Genomic DNA, 19,844 nt, shown 5'->3' with positions numbered 1-19,844 from the left:
AGAAAAAATTTTGCAAGCTACCCATCTGAGAAGGGCTAATATGCAGAATCTACAAAGAACTAAAACAAATTTACAAGAAAAAAACAAACAACTCCATCAAAAAGTGGGGGAAGGATATGAACAGACACTTTTCAAAAGAAGACATTTATGCGGCCAACAAACATATGAAAAAATGCTCATCGTCATTATTCATTAGAAAATGCAAATCAAAACCACAGTAAGATACCATGTCACGCCAGTTAGAATGATGATCATTAAAAAATCAGGAGACAACAGTTGCTGGAAAGAATGTGGAGAAATGGGAATGCTTTTACACTGTTGGTGGGAGTATAAATTGGTTCAACCATTGTGGAAGACAGTGTGACAATTCCTCAAGGATCTAAAAATAGAAATACCATTTGACCCAGTAATCCCATTACTGGGTATTTACCCAAAGGATTATAAATCATTCCGTTATAAAGACACATGCACACCTATGTTCATTGCAGCACTGTTTACAATAGCAAAGACCTGGAACCAATCAAAATGCCCATCAATGATAGACTGTATAAAAAAATGTGGCATGTATCCTCCATGGAATACTATGCAGCTATATAAAAGGATGAGTTCATGTCGTTTGCAGGGACATGGATGAAGCTGGAAACCATCATTCTCTGCAAACTGATGCAAGAACAAAAAACCAAACACCACATGTTCTCACTCATAGGTGGGTGTTGAACAATGAGAATACATTGACACAGTGGGGGGAACATCACACAATGGGGTCTGTTGGGGAGTGGGGAGCTAGGGGAGGGATAGCGGGAGGTGGGGATATTGGGGAGGGATAACACTGGGAGAAATACCTAATGTAGGGCACAGGGGCATGGAGGCAGCAAACCACCATGGCAAGTGTATACCTATGTAACAGTCCTGCAAGATCTGCACATATGCCCCAGAAATTAAAGTATAATAAAAAAAATTGCTCATTAATCAGTGGGTTTGCTAAGTAACAGATGCTGCACCAAGGGCAAAGAGTATATACGTGTTCTCAATCCTCACAGATAGCCTAAAGAAGTAAATAAAGTTATTTTGCCCATTTTACAGATTAAAAAAAGAAACCCATGAACCTAGTGAGATGATGTACATTTATCACACAATTCATAAGTGGCAGACCTATCTATGTAATTTCAGAGTCCATGTTCTCAACTGCCAGCTCTGCAGTGTCTCCAGCTGGTGTTTCTGGCATGGCACCATCTGCCACAAACTATTCCTGCTTCTGTCATCCTCAAGCTTTGAAGGCAGTGTCACTGATCCCACATTTAAACAGAGAATGATCACACAGGTTGATGTTAGGTGTACATAATTGGATTTTCACTTGTCTGTTTTTCTCCTCTCTTCCTAATTTGTTTCATTCAAAAGAGTTCTTCCATTTTTTTTTTTTCTAGACACAGTATGTCCTAGACTCTATTCAGTAAGGGAGCTTTATTTATAGTTAAGACATCCAGCATGGCTGAGCATATCTAATGGACCCATTAACAATTTTGCTTCAGGAGAGGTCTTAAATTGAGTATTTCTAATAACTTTTGGGTTGCGTGCTTGCTACTATATGTCCATGCCTGTGGGGATATAAAATCACTGCCAGTTCTTCTATTTACCTCAATATCTTCATTACTGATTAACATTTTCCTACTGCGAAAGGACTTAAATACTTAAATGTATGTTGAAAAGAAGTTCTGCATTTGCTATTTATTATTTTTTGGGTATACTTCTCCTATTTTTTCCCTTAATTTTCATCAATGGAGCCACTCTTTTTAATCAAGTTATTAGCTGTCTTCTTGGCTAAATCTTCCTACCACATGGGTTTTATTTTATGGCCATTTATGAGAGAGCCCAGAGCAAATGGGAAATCCATGCTTTGGCTCCAGTCAGCATGATTGTAAATACTGGCAAGTCACTTTCTTAGAAAGAGAAACAAAATAAGAGGTCACTACAGAACTATGTTTTGCAGCAACTAAATGAAAACTAACTCTTGGCTCTTTTTTGGTCTTAATTGAATATTTGTTACTTTTACAAGAACAGGAGCAGTACTAGGTTTAATACCTGTGTAGAACTGTGAATTATTTGAATGTTGCCTGTGTTTATTCTGGGGGAAATGTGAGAATCTTGGGAATTGAAGTATTACTCCTGCCTGTGCAGTGAGGTCAAGCTTTGAAACAAACTTCTGTGTGCTCTCCATCCTGGTGGGGATAAAAGGAAGGATGCTTGAGGGTTGGTCATAAGCTTTACTGAAATATTCTGAATAAGTGGAAAAATTGTTCTCATTGGGTCCTATCATCAACATTAACAAATGCTGGGAACTCCTCTTTTGTATATTATTCTAGCTCTCAGACCTAGAATAAGCCAAAATTTTAGACAGCCTACTTCAGTCTTAGTGATGAGACTTTCTGAGGCTCAAATGCCTTCTAAAGACCAATGAGCACTCTTTCTGTGTGTTCTGATTACAGGTTTGTAGTTTTTAAAATCTATCATAGATTCAAGATACATCCATGATTGACTATTCAACCCAGGGCTCTTCCTTGCTCCACGTTTTGTTGAACACTCACCCATCTCAGAATATGTCTCCTGTGAATTATACAGGACATTTCTCCACTACTTACCCCCCCGGATGCAGATAAAATACTGGCATAGATTCTGAGAGCAAATCAACAAATGCTTGCATTTGGAGAGGATGCACTTTCTCAAAAAGAGATAATTGCTGAAGTTGATAAACTGCACCACAGAGATGGAAATAAATTTAGCCTCCTCTAAACCAAGATCAACTGAGAATGCATCAAGCATAAATTCTGCATTCATTCACAGAAAGTTTTTAAATGTCTTCACTCCTCTTGCTACACATAAACATATGGAACAGCCATTTTCTTCTTTCTTTCAAATGCTGCCAATGTGAAGAGAATCAGTAGCACATGGTAAAGCATATAACCTATATGAAATTTCATATTAGTTGAATAGAATTCCAGGCTGAGCTCTAACCCTACTGGCATACATATCTTCCTCTCAAACCATGTGTACAGATATAAATGTAAATTATTGGAATTGAAGAGGACTCTAAAACCATCTGTCCGGCCCTCTCATTATACAGAAGTATAAGCTCAATCTCAGGTAAAATGACTTGCTCAACATCTGGCTAATAATAAAACAAGTAAATACAAAAACAGTAAAACTCTCTAAGTGCAGGACCTGGAACATAACTACACAGTGGTTTATGAGCATATATTATGCAAACACATGCATAAACATACATATATAGATCTATTAAAATACATACACAGTCAGCTCTCCAATCATCCCTGTTTATCCTGCTTGGTTTTTAATTGGTAACATGACCTGGTTTATCTCTAATCACTGGATGCCTCTCTGCTATTACTTGGTTTGGACCCCTCTAAAAGTAGAGGCTAAGAGCAGGACTTCCGAGCAGTTTAGTTTATTTAGGAGGTGATCCCAAGAAGCAGAAGTAAAGAAAAAAAAAGGAGAAGGAGCTATCATGGGAAACTGAGACTCAATCCAGCCGTGAACCCCTAAGAAATTATGTTAAATGTGCCTAAGAATTGACTTCCCAAAGGATAGGAGACAGAGGCACTTATCTACTGATTCTCAAGCCCCCTTAGCTGACGGCTGCCCCTAAGGACGGGGTTTAACTTTCCACAGTTTTCCTTGCTTGTGACTCAGACAAAGACTTGAGGCAGAAAAATACAAAAGAGGAATAATTCTACCCCAGCCATAGTTAAAGTCAGAAATGTGCCAGGTGGGACCCAGCGTGTTGGCTCATACCTATAAGCACTTTGAGAAGCTGAGGCAGGTAGATCATTTGAGGTCACGAGTTCCAGCCCAGCCTGACCAACATGGTGAAACCCCGTCTCTACTAAAAATACAAAAATTAGCTGGGCATGGTGGTAGGCATCGTACTTCCAGCTCCTCGGGAAGCTGAGGTAGTAGAATCGCTTGAACCAGGGAGGTGGAGATTGCAATGAGCTGACATCGTGCCACTGTATTCCAGCCTGGAACACAGAACAAGACTCTATCTCAAAAATAAAAATACATAAAAATAAAATAAAATAAAAAAAGAAATGGACGAGGCAGTGTTGCACCAAGATACAGACTTTAAGGCCCACAGACCAATGTTAATACTTTAGATATTTACATCTAATTTTTAAAAACTTGTATGGATTATCATCATAGATGGCTAGTCCACAGAGTTGGCATTGACAGGACTACAAAGCACCCTGGATCTATAGTACAGCTACAAATGTAGTATAAAATTGGGGATCTAGTCTCTTTATCTCATGACTGGCCAGGATGTAGTATTCATTTATTTGAAAATTATTTATTGAATTGCACTATATGTCAGACATTTTCCAGATGCTGAGAATACAGCAGTGAACTAAAAGGATAGAAATATCTACCCAAATAAAGCTTACAGTCTAGGAGGGAAAGATATTTTATGTAAAAAGAAGAAAGCAAAATATATCATTATTCAGATATTGATAAGAGCTCTGAAGAAAAATCAAGCATTAAAAAGCATAGAAGATGTTAGTCAAAATAAATATTGCTATTTTAATGTATTTACTGTGATCAGGAAAAGCCTCGCCAATTAGGTGACATTTGAGCATAGATTTAAAGAAGGTTACAGGGTGGGTTCTGGGGACATTTAAGGCAAGTGCATTCTTGACAAAAGAAAATTAGTATAAATGGTCTAAGGTCTAAGTGCATGTGTTATCATTTCTTTTTCTTTCTTTCTTTTTTTTTTTTTTTTTTTTGTTTTTTAGACAGAGTCTTGTTCTGTCACCCAGGCTGGAGTGTAGTGGCATGATCTCAGCTCACTACAGCCTCTGCCTCCCAAGTTCAAGCAATTCTAGTGCCTCATCCTCCCGAGTAGCTGGGATTACAAATGGGCACCACTATGCCTAGCTAAGTTTTGTATTCTAGTAGAGACTGGGTTTCACCATGTTGGCCACAATGGTCTTAAACTACTGGCCTCAAATGGTCTACCTGCCTTGGCCTCTCAAAGTGCTGGGATTACAGGTGTGAGCCACTGCACCTGGTCTTGTTTTTTTTTTTTTAATTATTTTTATTTTTATATAATAGATGTACATATTTTTGTGATATATATGATAATTTAATATATTCATATCATTTGAAAAGATCAAATCAATATAATTGGGATATCCACCACCTTAAATATTTGTTTTTCTTTATAGTAGAAATATTAGAATTATTCTCTTATACCTATTTTTAAAAAATACAATAGCTTATTGTAAAGCAAACATTTGAAATAAAGTGTCTCAAAGTGGTGGACTAAGAACTGCACCTAGCCTGCAGACCATTTTGGTTTGCTTTATACAGACCCTTTGTTTTTACTTTCTAAACTAATTTAAATTCTATTCATTACCATTATGGAAACCCTAGAGAATTAGGAGATTACAGGAAAAAAAAAAAAAAAAAAAAAAAAAAAACCAAACCGAAGGCCTGTCATAGAGGATTAGAGCTGGGCACAAGTTAATATTTTAGTGGGGATTTTTTTTTTTTTTCTAGTTTTCGACAGTCACTAGCAATCCCTGTTACACTTTACATTTTTACTTCTGAAAGAATGTTTTACTCATTTGTTAGTTTCCTTTCTTTTTTGGGTAGTAGAGTTTTATGATCTTGAGTTCAAATTGGTTAAGAAGAAGAAGAATGTAGCCAATTTTCATAGTGGCTGAATTTTCAGATTACTGGCATTGATAGTTTTGTTTTATTTGAAAATTATTACTAGACACCAAGTGTACCATTTGGCAAAAAAGAACATTCCCATTGTACCACAAATTACTAATAAATGCCCTCAAATAATTAACAGACTTTATCAGATGCATTCCTTGCAGGATTAGCCTGCTTATATATTTGGATCCTTTCTTATTTGGGGAAAAAAGATCAGAAAAAGGGTTATGTGAGATTCACTAATTATGGTAAACATAACAGGCATACATATATTTCTTGCCAAAAACTCACCAAGAAATCTCAGACTAAGGATGTATACAAAACTTATGGTTGATGCACAAAAGGAAAAGAGTGAGCAGTTAAAGCAGGTTGTTTTTTGTTTGTTTGTTTTTTTTAAGATGGAGTTTCGCTTTTGTTGCCTAGGTTGGAATGCAATGGCGCAATCTTGGCTCACCACAACCTCTGCCTCCTGGTACAAGCGATTTTCCTACCTCAGCCTCCTGAGTAGCTGGGATATCTACCATGTGCCACCATGCCTAGCTAATTTTGTATTTTTAGTAGAGATGAGGTTTCTCTATGTTGGTCAGGCTGGTCTTGAACTCCTGACCTCAGATAATCTGCCCACCTTGGCCTCCCAAAGTGTTGGGATTACAGGCATTAGCCACTGCATCTGGCCTAAAGCAGTTTAAAAAAATCAAAATTCAGACAGTGGAGTGCTATGTAAATTAATGAAATCAAGACAAATAACAAGAAAACAAAAACATTAATTAAAGCTTGACTTTACCTACACTGAAGGAGGCATATGGTAAGGGAATATTAATGCCATGTAAAGCAGTTCACAAAAAAGTCTCACAAAAACAATCCATATACTGATTCTCTGCAAAAAGCTAAGTGAATAAAAAAGACACAGCTACACACACACCTTAGGTGAGAATTCCCTCAAGTTTTTCAAAACACTACTGAAGAGAGTAGGGCCTTCCTTGATTTTCAGCCTTTTGTATCTTGATATTTACTTAGCACATTGGGTTAAATAAACATATTGCTGTAGCCAAATAAGAGAAATCAATTCACTACTTCATGGCTTAAAGAGTATGTTTATACCAGAGTCGTTATGAGAAGTTAAAACTCGAGAGTCTCAGTCAAATCCTTTAGGAGGGTCAAGGTGCCAGAGAAAAACAACTGAGTTCCTACATCCTGAGCACACTGCTGGGGGGAAGATGAAGTTTCTGACTGGTTGAGGGAGAGAAATAATATCACTAAGAGAGATGCCAAGATGTTCACAATCATGGAGCAGGGAAGATGTTGTGAACTCAACGAGGGCAAGACGTTTGAAACATGAAGATACACTATGAAAAGGTGTATAAGTAAATGAGGGTTTACATTTAGAAAAACTTAAGAAGAATGAAAACCAAACCCTCAAAACTGAATTTGCAACCATAAACTTGCCAAATCTGCAAGACAGCTAAAAGACTGTACAGTATGAACAGGCAAGACTATAGTCTGCCTGAGTTTGAATCTTAGCTCTACCACTTACTGCCTTTGTGAATTTGGGTGAGTTTCTTAACTTCTTGATGCTTCAGTAATAATATTAATATTCATAGTTAATATAGTAAAATAATAAATGCTTACTTCTTAGGGGTAATGGGAGAAAGAAATGAGATAAAGGATAACAAGTGCTTAGCATAGTGCCTGGCATAGACTAAGTGGAAATATATGTTAGTACTACCATTACTAGTTTTGATTTTGTAACAATGGTAAATGATCTACCATAACAAGTTGTCAGCAGTCACAGGACTCAGTTAATAGAACTGTAAAAAAGTGGTAGCATGTCTGCTTTGCTTAGGATTATATTCCCAGATCCCTGTACAGGGCTGGCTTGTTACAAGGTACTCAGTAATGTTGAGTGAATGCATAAATCAAAGTAATGGTGATCCAAAAGTCATTTTTGCTTCATGCTGTAAAAATGCAAATATATTCAGGTGTCCCTTTTGGACTTGACACTCTGAATAACAGAACAAGTCAACTACACTCATTTCAAAGGGCCTGGAATGATGCACAGCAGCCCAAGCTGGAACCCAATTCCCGGTGCATGCTGGACTTATGATGCCTCAGCACTTGAATTATATATGTCAACTGCTAGACTCACATCTTCCAGAAAACAGAGAAAGCAATACATAGCATGTTTGAACTTTTCTTTTCTTTTCTTCTTTTTTTGAAACAGAGTTTCACTCTCTTGCTCAGGCTGGAGTGCAATGACATGACCTCGGCTCACTGCAACCCCCACCTCCCAGGTTGAAGCAGTTCTCCTGCCTCAGCTCCCCAAGTAGCTAGGATTACAGGCATGTGCCACCGCACCCAGCTAATTTTGTATTTTTAGTAGAGATGAGGCTTTGCCATGTTGTTCAGGCTGGTCTTGAACTCCTGACCTCGGGTGATCCACCCACCTCAGCCTCCCAAAGTGCCGAGATTACAGGCGTGAGCCACTATGCTCAGCCATGTTTGAACTTTTCAAATCCCTTTTCTAGTAGTTGACTGTGAGTATATGGCAAAAACCTCCTGTCTTTTGCTTTCTAGTTCCTATTAAACTTTAGTACACTGAAATGAGAGTCGGTATCAGAAGATGTAGTGATATCAACAAAGACATTGAAAGAGCTATCCAGATAAACATCCATCCACTGAAATGAAAGTAGGCAATACTCCAGACTATACTATCAGTTTTACTGCCCCATATCTCTGTGCAAATGGGCACTGGGATGAGCAAAAATAACAACTTTCAAACTAAATAATGGCTCAAACGACTCTAAATGGACCAGATAGACAGGTGAAACATCAGTGTCTAACTCTGGATACAACACCATGAAAAGAGTCACCAAAAGACCATCAGGAAGGTATATTCAACAGTGTCAGCAAATGCTAGTCATGGTAGCGTCCACTCTTGTGATTTCATCATTGCCATCTAAAGTGAAGGCCCACTTTTGAATTAGTGTGAAATACACTGGCATTTCTAAATCAAAAAGTTTTAAAATGACACTCTACCTGCAAGGCACAACATGAATGATTGCAGTACCAGCAGTTCCCATGGCAACCTCATCTTCAGTTTCCGAGGTCAAAGGGAGTTTCAAGTCCAATAACAAGTGAATAGAATCGCTGCTTCTTTTAAGTTTTGTATAACCTTTAATCTGTAGGAAAGAAGACACATTACAATGAGATTTGGGAGTATTTCTCCTCGTGGTCTCTGCAAGTTTATCTTTACTTGAATATAAATAAAACTCACTTGTGGGAAAGTACCATTGGAGGGGAAGAGAGGAACATGCTAAATTATTAATATGAAGCAAATAAGCCTCCTATTCTTTTCTTGCAAATAATACTCGGGCAGGGATTGGAGCTGAGGTGTTCCTGTGGCTACTGAGTGAAGACAAGTACAGTTTCTGATTAGATATAAACCAACATGAAGGCAGGGGAATGGGAATGGAATATGCTTTGCAAGGTCCCTCTGTGTCCAGACTCCATTCTTATTTATTTTTCAATTAGAAATTAAAAAAAAAAAAGCAAATACGGAACTACCACAGAATAAGATAGGGTTAACATTGGTGGACCTCAGGTAGAAATTCCCAATTTTACTAATGGAGTTATATCGTGGGGGAAAACTATGACTACCCCATTGATTCAAATATTTTTTCCCTTTGCCACATGCTTCACTTCTTACATGCCATAGAAATATGCAGCTCCAGTGCCAAGTTAGAGAAATCAGTATCAGTAGCTGCCTACTAGGCTCATTTGGACAAATCCAGAACATGATTAGGAACACTAATACTTCTGTTAGCCAGGAATGTTGAATTAGGAGAATTCTGCAGTAAAGAGAGGCTACTCATTACCTTTACCAAAAGCTTTTTAAGTAACTGAGTGAAGCTGTGGGACACTCATACTGGGGAATGCAGGCAAGTCGTTGCTTAAGGGAACAGGTGCCCTTAGCTCGATCAGATGGGTAATGTGGAACACAGATCCAGGGTTGGAGGGGCATCCACAACTTTTCAAAGAAGAGTTGAAAATATTGCTGCATTTTGAAAATATCCTAAGGTTTAGGTATTGAAAATTAGTTTAAAGTACTTTTTAAGGCCAGTTGTGGTAGCTCACACCTGTAATCCCAGAACTTTGGAAGGCCAAGATGGGAGGATCACTTGAGGCCAGGAGTTCAAGACCAGCCTGGGCAACATAGCGAGACCCTCACCTTTACAAAAAAAATTTTAAAAATCAGCCTGGCATGATGGTGCATGCCTGTAGTCCAAGTTACTCAGGTGGCTAAGACAGGAGGATAACATCAACCCAGGAGTTCTAGGCTGTCGTAAGCCATAATCATTCCACTGCATTGCAGCCTGGGCAACAGAAGGAGACCGTGTCTTAAAAGAAAAAAAAATTAAACACTGCATGACTCAAGTAAAGCCAAATTGCCCTCTGGTGCTGAAGGATTGCAACATGAAGTTAGTGAAACAGAACTCTCACTGTGGTTCCTCTCATCTACTCATCTCTTCTTCTACCTATCCTGCCAGCCTACCATGTGTGAATGCATATAGGAAGCATCTTCTGCTTGCCAGACACAAGGTGAAGCACTGGACCCACCCAAAAGGAACAAAACACCATCTCTATCCTCTAGAGTCTCTTTCTCTAGTAAGGGTTCTTACCCACAATTTCATACGATTGCAGTATGATATGCCGTTATCAAGGAAGGAGGAAACTTTTCATTTGGGAATCCTCATAACGGAGGTGAGCTCTCCCTGGGGTCTGAAAGATGAGCAGGATGCTACCCAGTCATCAGTTAATCAAATACACCAGAAATTGAGGGAACTGGGAGGCCTGCCTTCTATTTACAACTCTGGCAGAAACTTGTTATTAAGTTTCTTTCAGGTTTATTATATAAACCTGATTAGTCCACCCTATCCAACCTCTCTCAGAATCTTGTTTCAAGGGAAACCTTCTGGTTAAATAAATGAAACTCCTTTGAAAACTCCACAGCATCCTACATTGCCAGATATTACTGTGGTGTCAATGTGTTATTTTAGCTTTCATTTAAAAAATATATTACATTTATATTACTTTTAAATTGACAAATGTATATATTTATGGTATGCAAAGTGATGTTTTGATATATGTATCCACTGTGGGATCCCCAATATTTTTAAGCTGAAAATAACTTGGAGTTTCTCATCTTACTCCCACTTATACGAAAAACACTGTGAGCAGACACAGGCTTACATGAAAACATGGACCAACACAAGCTACTTAATAATGGGCTCTTAGCCTTAATTTAAACCATGCAATCACTGCAAAGCCTATATGTTTACCAGGAAGCTAACAGAAAATGAACAACCATCATTAAAGAACTTGCCTTTCTTTTGTGCCCTTAAATACCTGCATTTCTGATAAAGCTAGACTTAATATGTTGTGAAGAAAAAAGGGACTCTTAACTTCTGATCTGCTGATGTGGCGGAAAGCTGACAGTATCTCTAATTGAGTATGTTCAGATACTCTTCTAACATGCATGGTGATTAGGCCATTTTAGATAAACAGGATGTGCTGATCAATGAAAACTATTAATGTCTTAAGCAAATGATCAGGGTATTAATAATTAATTTTGTGAGAGAAATGTCATCTCGGATCTCAGGATTGATCTACAGTGTTAAGCAGTTTCTTGAAGCAATTAAAATTAGCTTAGGAAATGTATCCAATTACATGATAAAGATTTAGTTCATGATATGATACTATTTACAGTGCATGTTTTATTAAGGGCTATAGATTTTTAAGGATGGAGAAGTTCAAGAAACCTATTGGCATTTATTTACATTCAGGTAGGTAAGGTTCACCCTCGCTAATCAGAAATAATGGGGCTGTGGACAGTAATCTGTCAGTGGGCAGTGGTAATCAAAGCATCAGGTTTTCTGAAGGGAGCTGAAGATTCATGGATCTCATGTGGTACTCTGGTGCAGGATACAAAGTTTCATAATTTCCATTTTTCTGTCACAGCCAGAAAGAAAGCTGCAGGATGAGCCAAGAGTTATGGTGGCAATAGATTTCCCCTGCAGCTGTGAGCTCTCTCTGGCTTATCCAAAGGTGGCTGTAGCAAAGGTAGTGTACTCAGCACTCACTCTGAGATCCTGCCCCAGGATGAGACTCATAAATCCTGGGAAGGAAGTCACACAATGAAACAAGCCTCGGTCGCTTTCTCTCACTGAGCCAGGAGGAGAAGAATAACTAAGAATTGTACAAGGTGTTTTTTTTTCACATTCATGCACAGAACAAAACTTCCCTCAACCCTTCAAACAATTCTCATACTGACAGTCATACTGAAGACCTCAGTACAAAGTGCTGAAAACAAAAGCATGAATCAGTTTTCCCTTAAGAGTCCTGGTTTCCAAGAATGTACATCCAGGGCTTCATCATGTATTTATCTGTTTTGAGCACTCTGCTGAATTAAAATTTTGCTGGTATCCAAATAGTACTAATTCAGCTCAACAAAAAAAATCATCGTGTTTGCCATGTGGCAGGGACAGTGCTAGGTGTTGGGTATGCAGAGGTTAGGGAGGTGTGGGTCTTGTCCTCAAGGAGCTCACAGTTTTACTTGGCAAGAGGTACTAATAAACCAGTAATTATAATTTGGAGCAAGGTGTGTAGTAAGTCTATTAAGAACAAGGTGTTAAGGAAACAAAAGATTATCACTGAACTGGGCTGGGAGGTAGGGTAGGGCAGGAGTTTCAAGAAAGCTCCCCAAAGGGGCCACCAGTTTGAACTGATTCATAAAGAATAAATAAGGGGAAGGAAGAGCATTCTGAGCCAAGTGACTTGGAAAACAAACTGGCAAGAAGCTGTGACCGCTCAAGTTATAGCAGTGCAAGATGATGAAAAGCATAGTCTGAGTCTAACGTGTGCCCTATTCGTGGACTTCCCATTCTCCAGCTATGTGGTCCAGCTGTGAAACAGCAGCAACGTACATACGTGCCAAGCTCATGGTAAGGGTTAGTGAGATTGCATGGAAGACACTAAGCTCAGGTACTGGCGCAAAGTTGAAACCTCGTAACTATCCTTGTTAAAGACAGCACAGTACAGCCTGAGTTTGGGAGTTACGGGCTGAGGGGGAAAGAGGCTGGAAGGTAAATCATGAGCCTGGTCTCCTGTCATCTTTGAATGTATATTAAAGATTCTAGATTTGATTCTGAAGGATATGAGGAGGGTGGGAATGACTTTCAACACGGTTCGGACCTAAACAGGTTTGATTTTTCTGTATGAAGATCTGCTTAAAATGCAATCCCCCAAGGCACACCATATATATATATATATATTTACCGTTTTGCTTTTCTCCTCTGGTTAGCAAGTTAACTACATCTCTAATTACTAAGTATACTTCCAATAAAATACATTTTTCAAAGCCTTATGGCAGCAAGACAGAGTGGGAAAACGTGGATTCATGCACACTGAACTCTTCCTGGATTTACCACAAATTATCTAACTTTGGGAAAGCCACTTAATGTCTGTAAACATGTTTGTTTGTTTGTAGGTTAGGGATCATGCCAGAAGCCCTATCTTCCTCACAAGTGTACTGTGAAGGTCAACTGGCTTGTTTTGTATGTGGGTAGTAACTATCATCATTTAAACTTAGATTCAAATTCTACCTTCTGGCCCACGCCAATTAGATTTTTGACTCTATGAAGGTAGAGATCTTTGTATTATTGATTGATGTTTAAAAGGCACATAGAATAGTGAACCACCAGAACAAGCAGCCAATCAGTAGCTGATATGTAAAGGAAAGAATAAAGGTAGCTAACTTATTTTGTGGACTTATCAGGTGATCTTACATTCACTTCTCATTTAATCTTTATAACATGGCTGGGAGTCAGGCATCTTCATCCTCTATAAAATTACAACCTTGGAAATTAGAATATGAGAGGCTATGAAACTTGTCCAAGGTTAAATATCTAGAAATCAATAGAGCCAGTATTTAAATCTATGTCTTCACACTTCAAATACTGAATGTGTTTCTAAAGGTAATGAACTCTTTTCTAAAAGTAACGTGTCTTTTAAAGTGTGACATAACATTCTGATGATGACTCTTTTCTAACTTTTCATGTTATCCTTCTGCAGAAGTAAAGCCAGATGCCAGTAAGCCAAGGCGCATAATCTGTAATATTTTTAATGCAAAGGTTTCAGAGCTGAGGCTTAGTCAGAAGGCTATGTTTCACTAGTGTTAATTCAGAACTCCTTTGTGATAGTATAACTGTTAGTAAGTTTCTTTCCTCTAAGTGAAGAACAACAAACATTTGTTTTCTTGATAATTATTACTTAGAGTGCTACCCTTCTTAAGGCAGGGATTTTCTAAAATGGCTCATTCCCTAGTTCTCATTTTTAGAGTTGAGAGTTTCCCAACTCTACAATTAGCTAATGAGGGGTATAGTCAATCACAATGGTGAGGAAGCGGGGAATAGAAATGAAAGCAAGACAGAAAATAGGCTTCCTCAGAAAGCAATATGCCAATAACTTTAGAGGAAAATGGCATACAGTCAAATCTTAATGTTCAATCAGTCAATAGATATTTGCTGAGTGCCCATTATTCAATTGGTAAAATGTAAAATATAAAGAGTTTTGGGTCAAGGTCTCTCGCCACAAGGATATTATAACTCTATTGGATAGAAAAGATTATTTTCTTTTCTATTTTTCCATACAGATAGTTTAAGATGGTATGTCCAATGAGTAGTACAGATCATCTATACTTCCTGTGATTATGGTAGCTAGTGTATAGGTTATTCTTCGATAATGAAAATTCATATCACATCAGTCAATCAAATTAACTTGCTGGATTTTCTCCTTCTACCAGCTTTATACTGTACCTAGCAGTAAAAACAGATTTTCATTCCTATAGGCAATGTCTTTCCTACTTCACTGGAGATTGCGGTAAGTAGTCTGCCCAGAATGGTGGGAAAATGCGTGTTGCTTGGTTTCTCTCACTGGATTATTTGTCCCAAGCATCTGAAAATGTGAATAGAACAGTGCAAAAGAAAAGGGACGACATAAGGGACCTGGATAATATATTTGGGAAGCTACATCTATTAAAAAAGAGGCAGACATGTATAAGAGGGAATCCCTTATTTAGAACATACTCACCTACCCAATAGCCGATTTAGACACCACTTCCATCATAAGACCACATTAAAGAGGGCCTTGAGGAATGATGAAGGGTCAGCTAAGGTACACAGTTGCTCCCCATCTTAAAAGACTTTCTACTTGTGATGATTCTAACCATAAATATGATTATATTAGGCAGAAATCCTCTGGAATAAAAACCATGTAGCTAATGTATCATCTTACTTACTGAACATCCTTACTTACTTACATCCTTAACTTACTGAAGGATCTCTTACATAGTCTGAGAGTCCACAGTTATACAGATTAATTTGGAGAAGTCTTTCATTGAAATTTCTTGAAGTATATACCTACTACCAATTTCTCAATATACTTTCCCCTTATAGAAAACCTTATTCTACTTTGATGTTGGACCTTTATATTTTGCTACTGAGAAGACCCTTTTTCAAAAAACTGTAGTAGCCTCAATAATCACAATGATAATTCAAAAGATCACTGGGATAAGATTCAGAATAACTGGGTTCCAGGCTCAGTGCTTTTATTTGCTTGCTGGACAAGTTTCTTCAGGAATAGAAGAGAGGACTGAACCAGGTTGTTTTTAAGGATTCTTGAAACTTTTAATTACTTTATTCTATAAGAAGAAGGTTATATATGCCAAAGATATTTAAGTAGTTAAATGAAGTAGTGACATTTGAGACTTGTAACAATTTTTTGGATTATGTCATTTTCCCATTCATCAAAGTTGCTTCAGATATACTGCTTTTAAATTCTATGTATTACACTGTTACTGAAAGTTTAATCCCAAGCCACAAGTCCATATCCACTATCCCATGCCCTTCACTAAGTAACCACTTATTATAATTCTTTTAAAAGTTTTATTTAATTTTTACTTTTACTAAGGGAATGTTTGAACATAGCTTAAATACTAGCAGTTAGCCTGGGGGAAATATTGTTCAGGGGCAACAAGCTGCTTTTCTGGTAAGTAGTTCAATAATAATAATATGAAAAAGTAACATGTTTATACTACTATTTCTTGATGTTTTTGTCTTATGTATTATAAATTTCTGTTATGAACGATGATATTCAGCTCTCTTACATAATCACTCCCAGTGTCAGACATGCATACACAAACACAAACATGCCTTGCTTCGCTGTTATCCAAACTTAGTTATAGAACATAATTTGGTTATTTGTTAGCTGAGCTTGAGAGTATACTGCTTTTATTTCCTATTTTTTTAAGAGTACTTGTTTTTTTTCTGAGTTAATAAATTCCTCTTTAATAACAAGTTTCTAAGTATAAACCATAAATTCATTGTAAACATTCTATCACAGCTAATGCTTTCAATATTTTCAAACATACCTTATAATCCATCAGTTTTGATAAGCATTATTTATTTAGGACATATAGATATTTAATACTTGAACAATTCAGTTGAAAAACAGATTCAAAAGGTTCTGGTCTTCTAATATTGTTTAGTTAAAAACAGAAGAGCCATGTATTCACAGCTATAATTTTTTCACAATTATCCATACATATGAAGCTTACGCATTTGTGAGAGTACACAGTACAATGTAGTAAATCAGCAACATAAAAGTGTATGTTAACTGATAAACAATGCTGGAGATAATGTAATGGTAAAATATAGTACAAAACAACTGGGGAAATGACAAACAATAGATACCATTTACAGAGCACTTACCACATAGTAGTCTTTGTATTATGTATTAACTCATATAATCTTTAAAACAAACTTGAAGGTAGACAACAATATTAATTTCATTTTATGGGTTAACTAACTTAGACTTAATAAGTAATAGATAGGATTTCTCTGATTTTCCCCCCAAGTTTATTGTATATTTTATGCACTGACATGCATTCTTTTTATGTATAGTTTGGTGAGATTTCAAAAACGTATACAGTCATACAACCACCATCACCATCGTGATGTAGAATATTTCTATCACTCCCAAAATGAACCCTCAGGATGCTTATAAAATACTGGTGAAAATGGAAATGAGTTTAGCCACTGTGGAAAGCAGTTTGGAGATTTCTTAAAGAACTTAAACAGAACTACCGTTTGACCCGGAAATCCTATTACTAGGTATATACACCCAGAGGAAAATAAATAGGGCTGGGCACAGTGGCTCACACCTGCAATCCCCACACTTTTAGAAGCTGGGGTAGGACTGTTTCAGTCCAGGACTTTGAGACCAGCCTGGGCAATACAGTGGGGAACCATCTCTAAAAAAAATTTGAAAAGTTAGCCAGGCATAGTGGCTCCTTCCTGCAGTCCCAGTTACTTGCGAGGCTAAGGTGGGAGGATTGCTTGAGCTCACTATTTGGAGGCTGCAAAGAGCCAAGATCGTGCCACTGTGCTTTCGCATGGGTGACAGTGCAATACCCTGTCTCAAAAATGAGAAAGAAAGAAAAATAAATAGTTCTACCAAAAAACACATGGTACTATTAATGGTCATAGAATCAACTTAGGTGCCCATCAATGGTGGATTAGATAAACAAAATGTGGTACATACACATCATGGATTACTATGCGGCTATAAAAATGAATGAAATCATGTTCTTTGCAGCAACATGGATGTACTAGAGGTCATTATCCTAAGCAAATTAATGCAGGAACAGAAAAAAAAAACCTGCATGACCTCACTTACAAGTGGGAGCTAAATATTGCATATGCAGGGACATAAAGATGAGAACAATAGACACTGGGGACTACTAGAACAAGGAGAGAGGGAGGGGAAGAAGTGATGAAAATTGCTCACTACTTGGGTGATAGGATCATTCATACCCTTAATTTCAGCATCACACAAGATATAACAAACCCACGCATGTACACTCTGAATCTAAAATAAAAGTTGAGATTATTTAAAATAAATGAACTCTGAAAGTTTGATTTAAGACTACAGATACTTAAACACTCTGTTGAATTTCTCCCAAATAGTTCAATGTAGCCTTATTATTAGAACAGCAGGCAACTGTAGTTTCTATAAAGTATGTGTTGTTTTCATCTCACATTTAGATTGCTCCTCAGATACTTCTCCTTTCTTTACAATGTCATTCCCATGTTATTATACTCTCATTACAATAAAAACAAGAACAAAACTAGATCATAGTTCAAGACAGGGAAAATACATGGCACCTCCACTCCTCCTTCCCACTCCTACAGAAAACAATGCTAATTGATTATAGCACTCTTTGCTGCTTAGCCCAAGGGCAGCCCCAGAATCCTTTCAACATGGCATTTCAAGTCGACATGACAAAATCAATACAGGTTGCAAGTAAAATAAAAATTCCTTTGCTTCCCTATGGCAGTTGAGGTCACTGGTTTCAGAATCACACAAGCCAGGTTTAAATCCCAGCTCTACCGTTTAGCTGTTGTTCTTGGGCAAGTCATTTAACCTCTGTTAGCCTTGCTTTCCTCTTTGGTAAAGTGACAGTGAAGTTACAGGGTTGTTGAAAGGAATATGAGAGAAAGTTCATACAATTGGATTCTGTTAGAAAAAGTTCACTGTGGTTTTGAGTCAGCAAACTTGCTGGAAAAACAAGAGAGGCAAGCAGTGGAAGGATCTGGTTCTGGGAGACCACAAATACAGGGAGCACATTGTGCCACAGGTAGAAATCCATGACCCCTTGGATTCCCCACTGTGCATTAGGGGAGAGTGGATGCAAGGGACTGGGGAGAGCGGATGCAAGGGACTTGGGAGAAATTACAATCTCCAGAAACCCCACTCTTACCCATGCTTTCTGGGTACTGGGAAGTAAACTATGCAAACTCTTTTTAAGCTCCTATCACCAGAGCAGGAAAGAAAGATTTCTTAGCAATCATCTCACGTTTGTTTTCCTTCTGCCCTCTGGTGTGCTGCAGAGTGCGAATTCTGCTAACCTCCCAAATAAATCACTGTTAATGAAGCATGCTGCACATACAGACAGCAACAGGCATTTTTTAATCACCTAAACTAAAGAAGAGCTAAAGGTAAGCACAAAACATTCTTATACCTAATATATTAGGTGTCAAATTTAAAGTGGAAAGAACCGTGTGACTTTCAGGGCTTTTACTTGGATACACTAAGTGGGGAAGCTTACCAGTACATTCATCATTATGCACAGCTTGCCGATTGCTCGGACAGTCAAATCAGAAAATCAGATAACTGGTAGCCTAAAAGGAAGTCTGTATCTCCTTAATCAGAAGCAGAAATAAGATTTCAAACATTAAAAAGCCTTATAATGGGCTCTACTAAAATAGGGGGTTAAATAAAATTGGCTATGACACTCTATTCTTAACTTACATTAGTGACGGAAATTTCAGTAACCGATACGCAGTATGATATATCAATGAATAAGATAGAGTCTGCCCTCATGGAGATTATTTTATCATATGGGGGGGATGACAATATAATACTCTAAGAGGGCTGCAACAGCGAACAAATGCAACAATATCAGTCCAAAATGTAAATGGTCTTTGCAGACAGACTTAAGTTCAAGTCTTAAGCTTGTATTGTTTTAGGCAATTTATTTCTGATCCTCCAATTTTATATCCATAAAATGGAGATAGTGAGACTACTTCATAAGTTTATAGAGAAGTATATAAGATAATGCAAGTAAAATGGTCAACACAATAATGCAAAAGCAACATAAGCAACATAATCTTAATGAGTGTTGTTTTACCAAGAAGGAACTCAGAAGTCACTCTCTTAAAATAAGTGGAGTTGGCCATGCACGGTGGCTCACATTTGTAATCTCAAAATTTTGGGAAGCCAAAGCAGGTGGATTACCTGAGCCCAGAAATTCGAGACCAGCCTGAGTAAGATGGTGAAACTCCATCTCTACTAAAAATACAATTAGCTGGATGTGATGGTGCACTCCTGCAGTCCCAGATACTCAGGAGGCTGAGGTGGGAGAATCACCTGAGCCTGGGAAATCAAGGCTGCAGTGAGCCATAACTATGTCAATGCATTCCAGCTTGGGTGATGGG

The 19,844-nt window shown here is 37.8% G+C and overlaps 1 protein-coding gene across 5 annotated transcripts in view; it reads right to left on the bottom strand.

Moving 5' to 3' along the window:
- The window catches only part of CNTN4 (contactin 4), a 974,474-nt gene that overhangs the window by 493,998 nt on the left and 460,632 nt on the right, over positions 1–19,844 (bottom strand). For all 5 annotated transcript variants that reach the window (XM_017507289.2, XM_017507292.2, XM_037730965.1 and 2 more), the window contains one exon: positions 8,767–8,909. In XM_017507289.2, the coding sequence (XP_017362778.1) occupies positions 8,767–8,821 (55 nt within the window). In that variant the 5' untranslated portion in view covers positions 8,822–8,909. The remainder of the gene's footprint in view (positions 1–8,766; positions 8,910–19,844) is intronic.

Source organism: Cebus imitator, unplaced genomic scaffold, assembly GCF_001604975.1.
Source record: "Cebus imitator isolate Cc_AM_T3 unplaced genomic scaffold, Cebus_imitator-1.0 Scaffold371, whole genome shotgun sequence".
Lineage (NCBI taxonomy): Eukaryota > Metazoa > Chordata > Mammalia > Primates > Cebidae > Cebus > Cebus imitator.
This window is presented reverse-complemented; position numbering and strand designations above follow the sequence as displayed.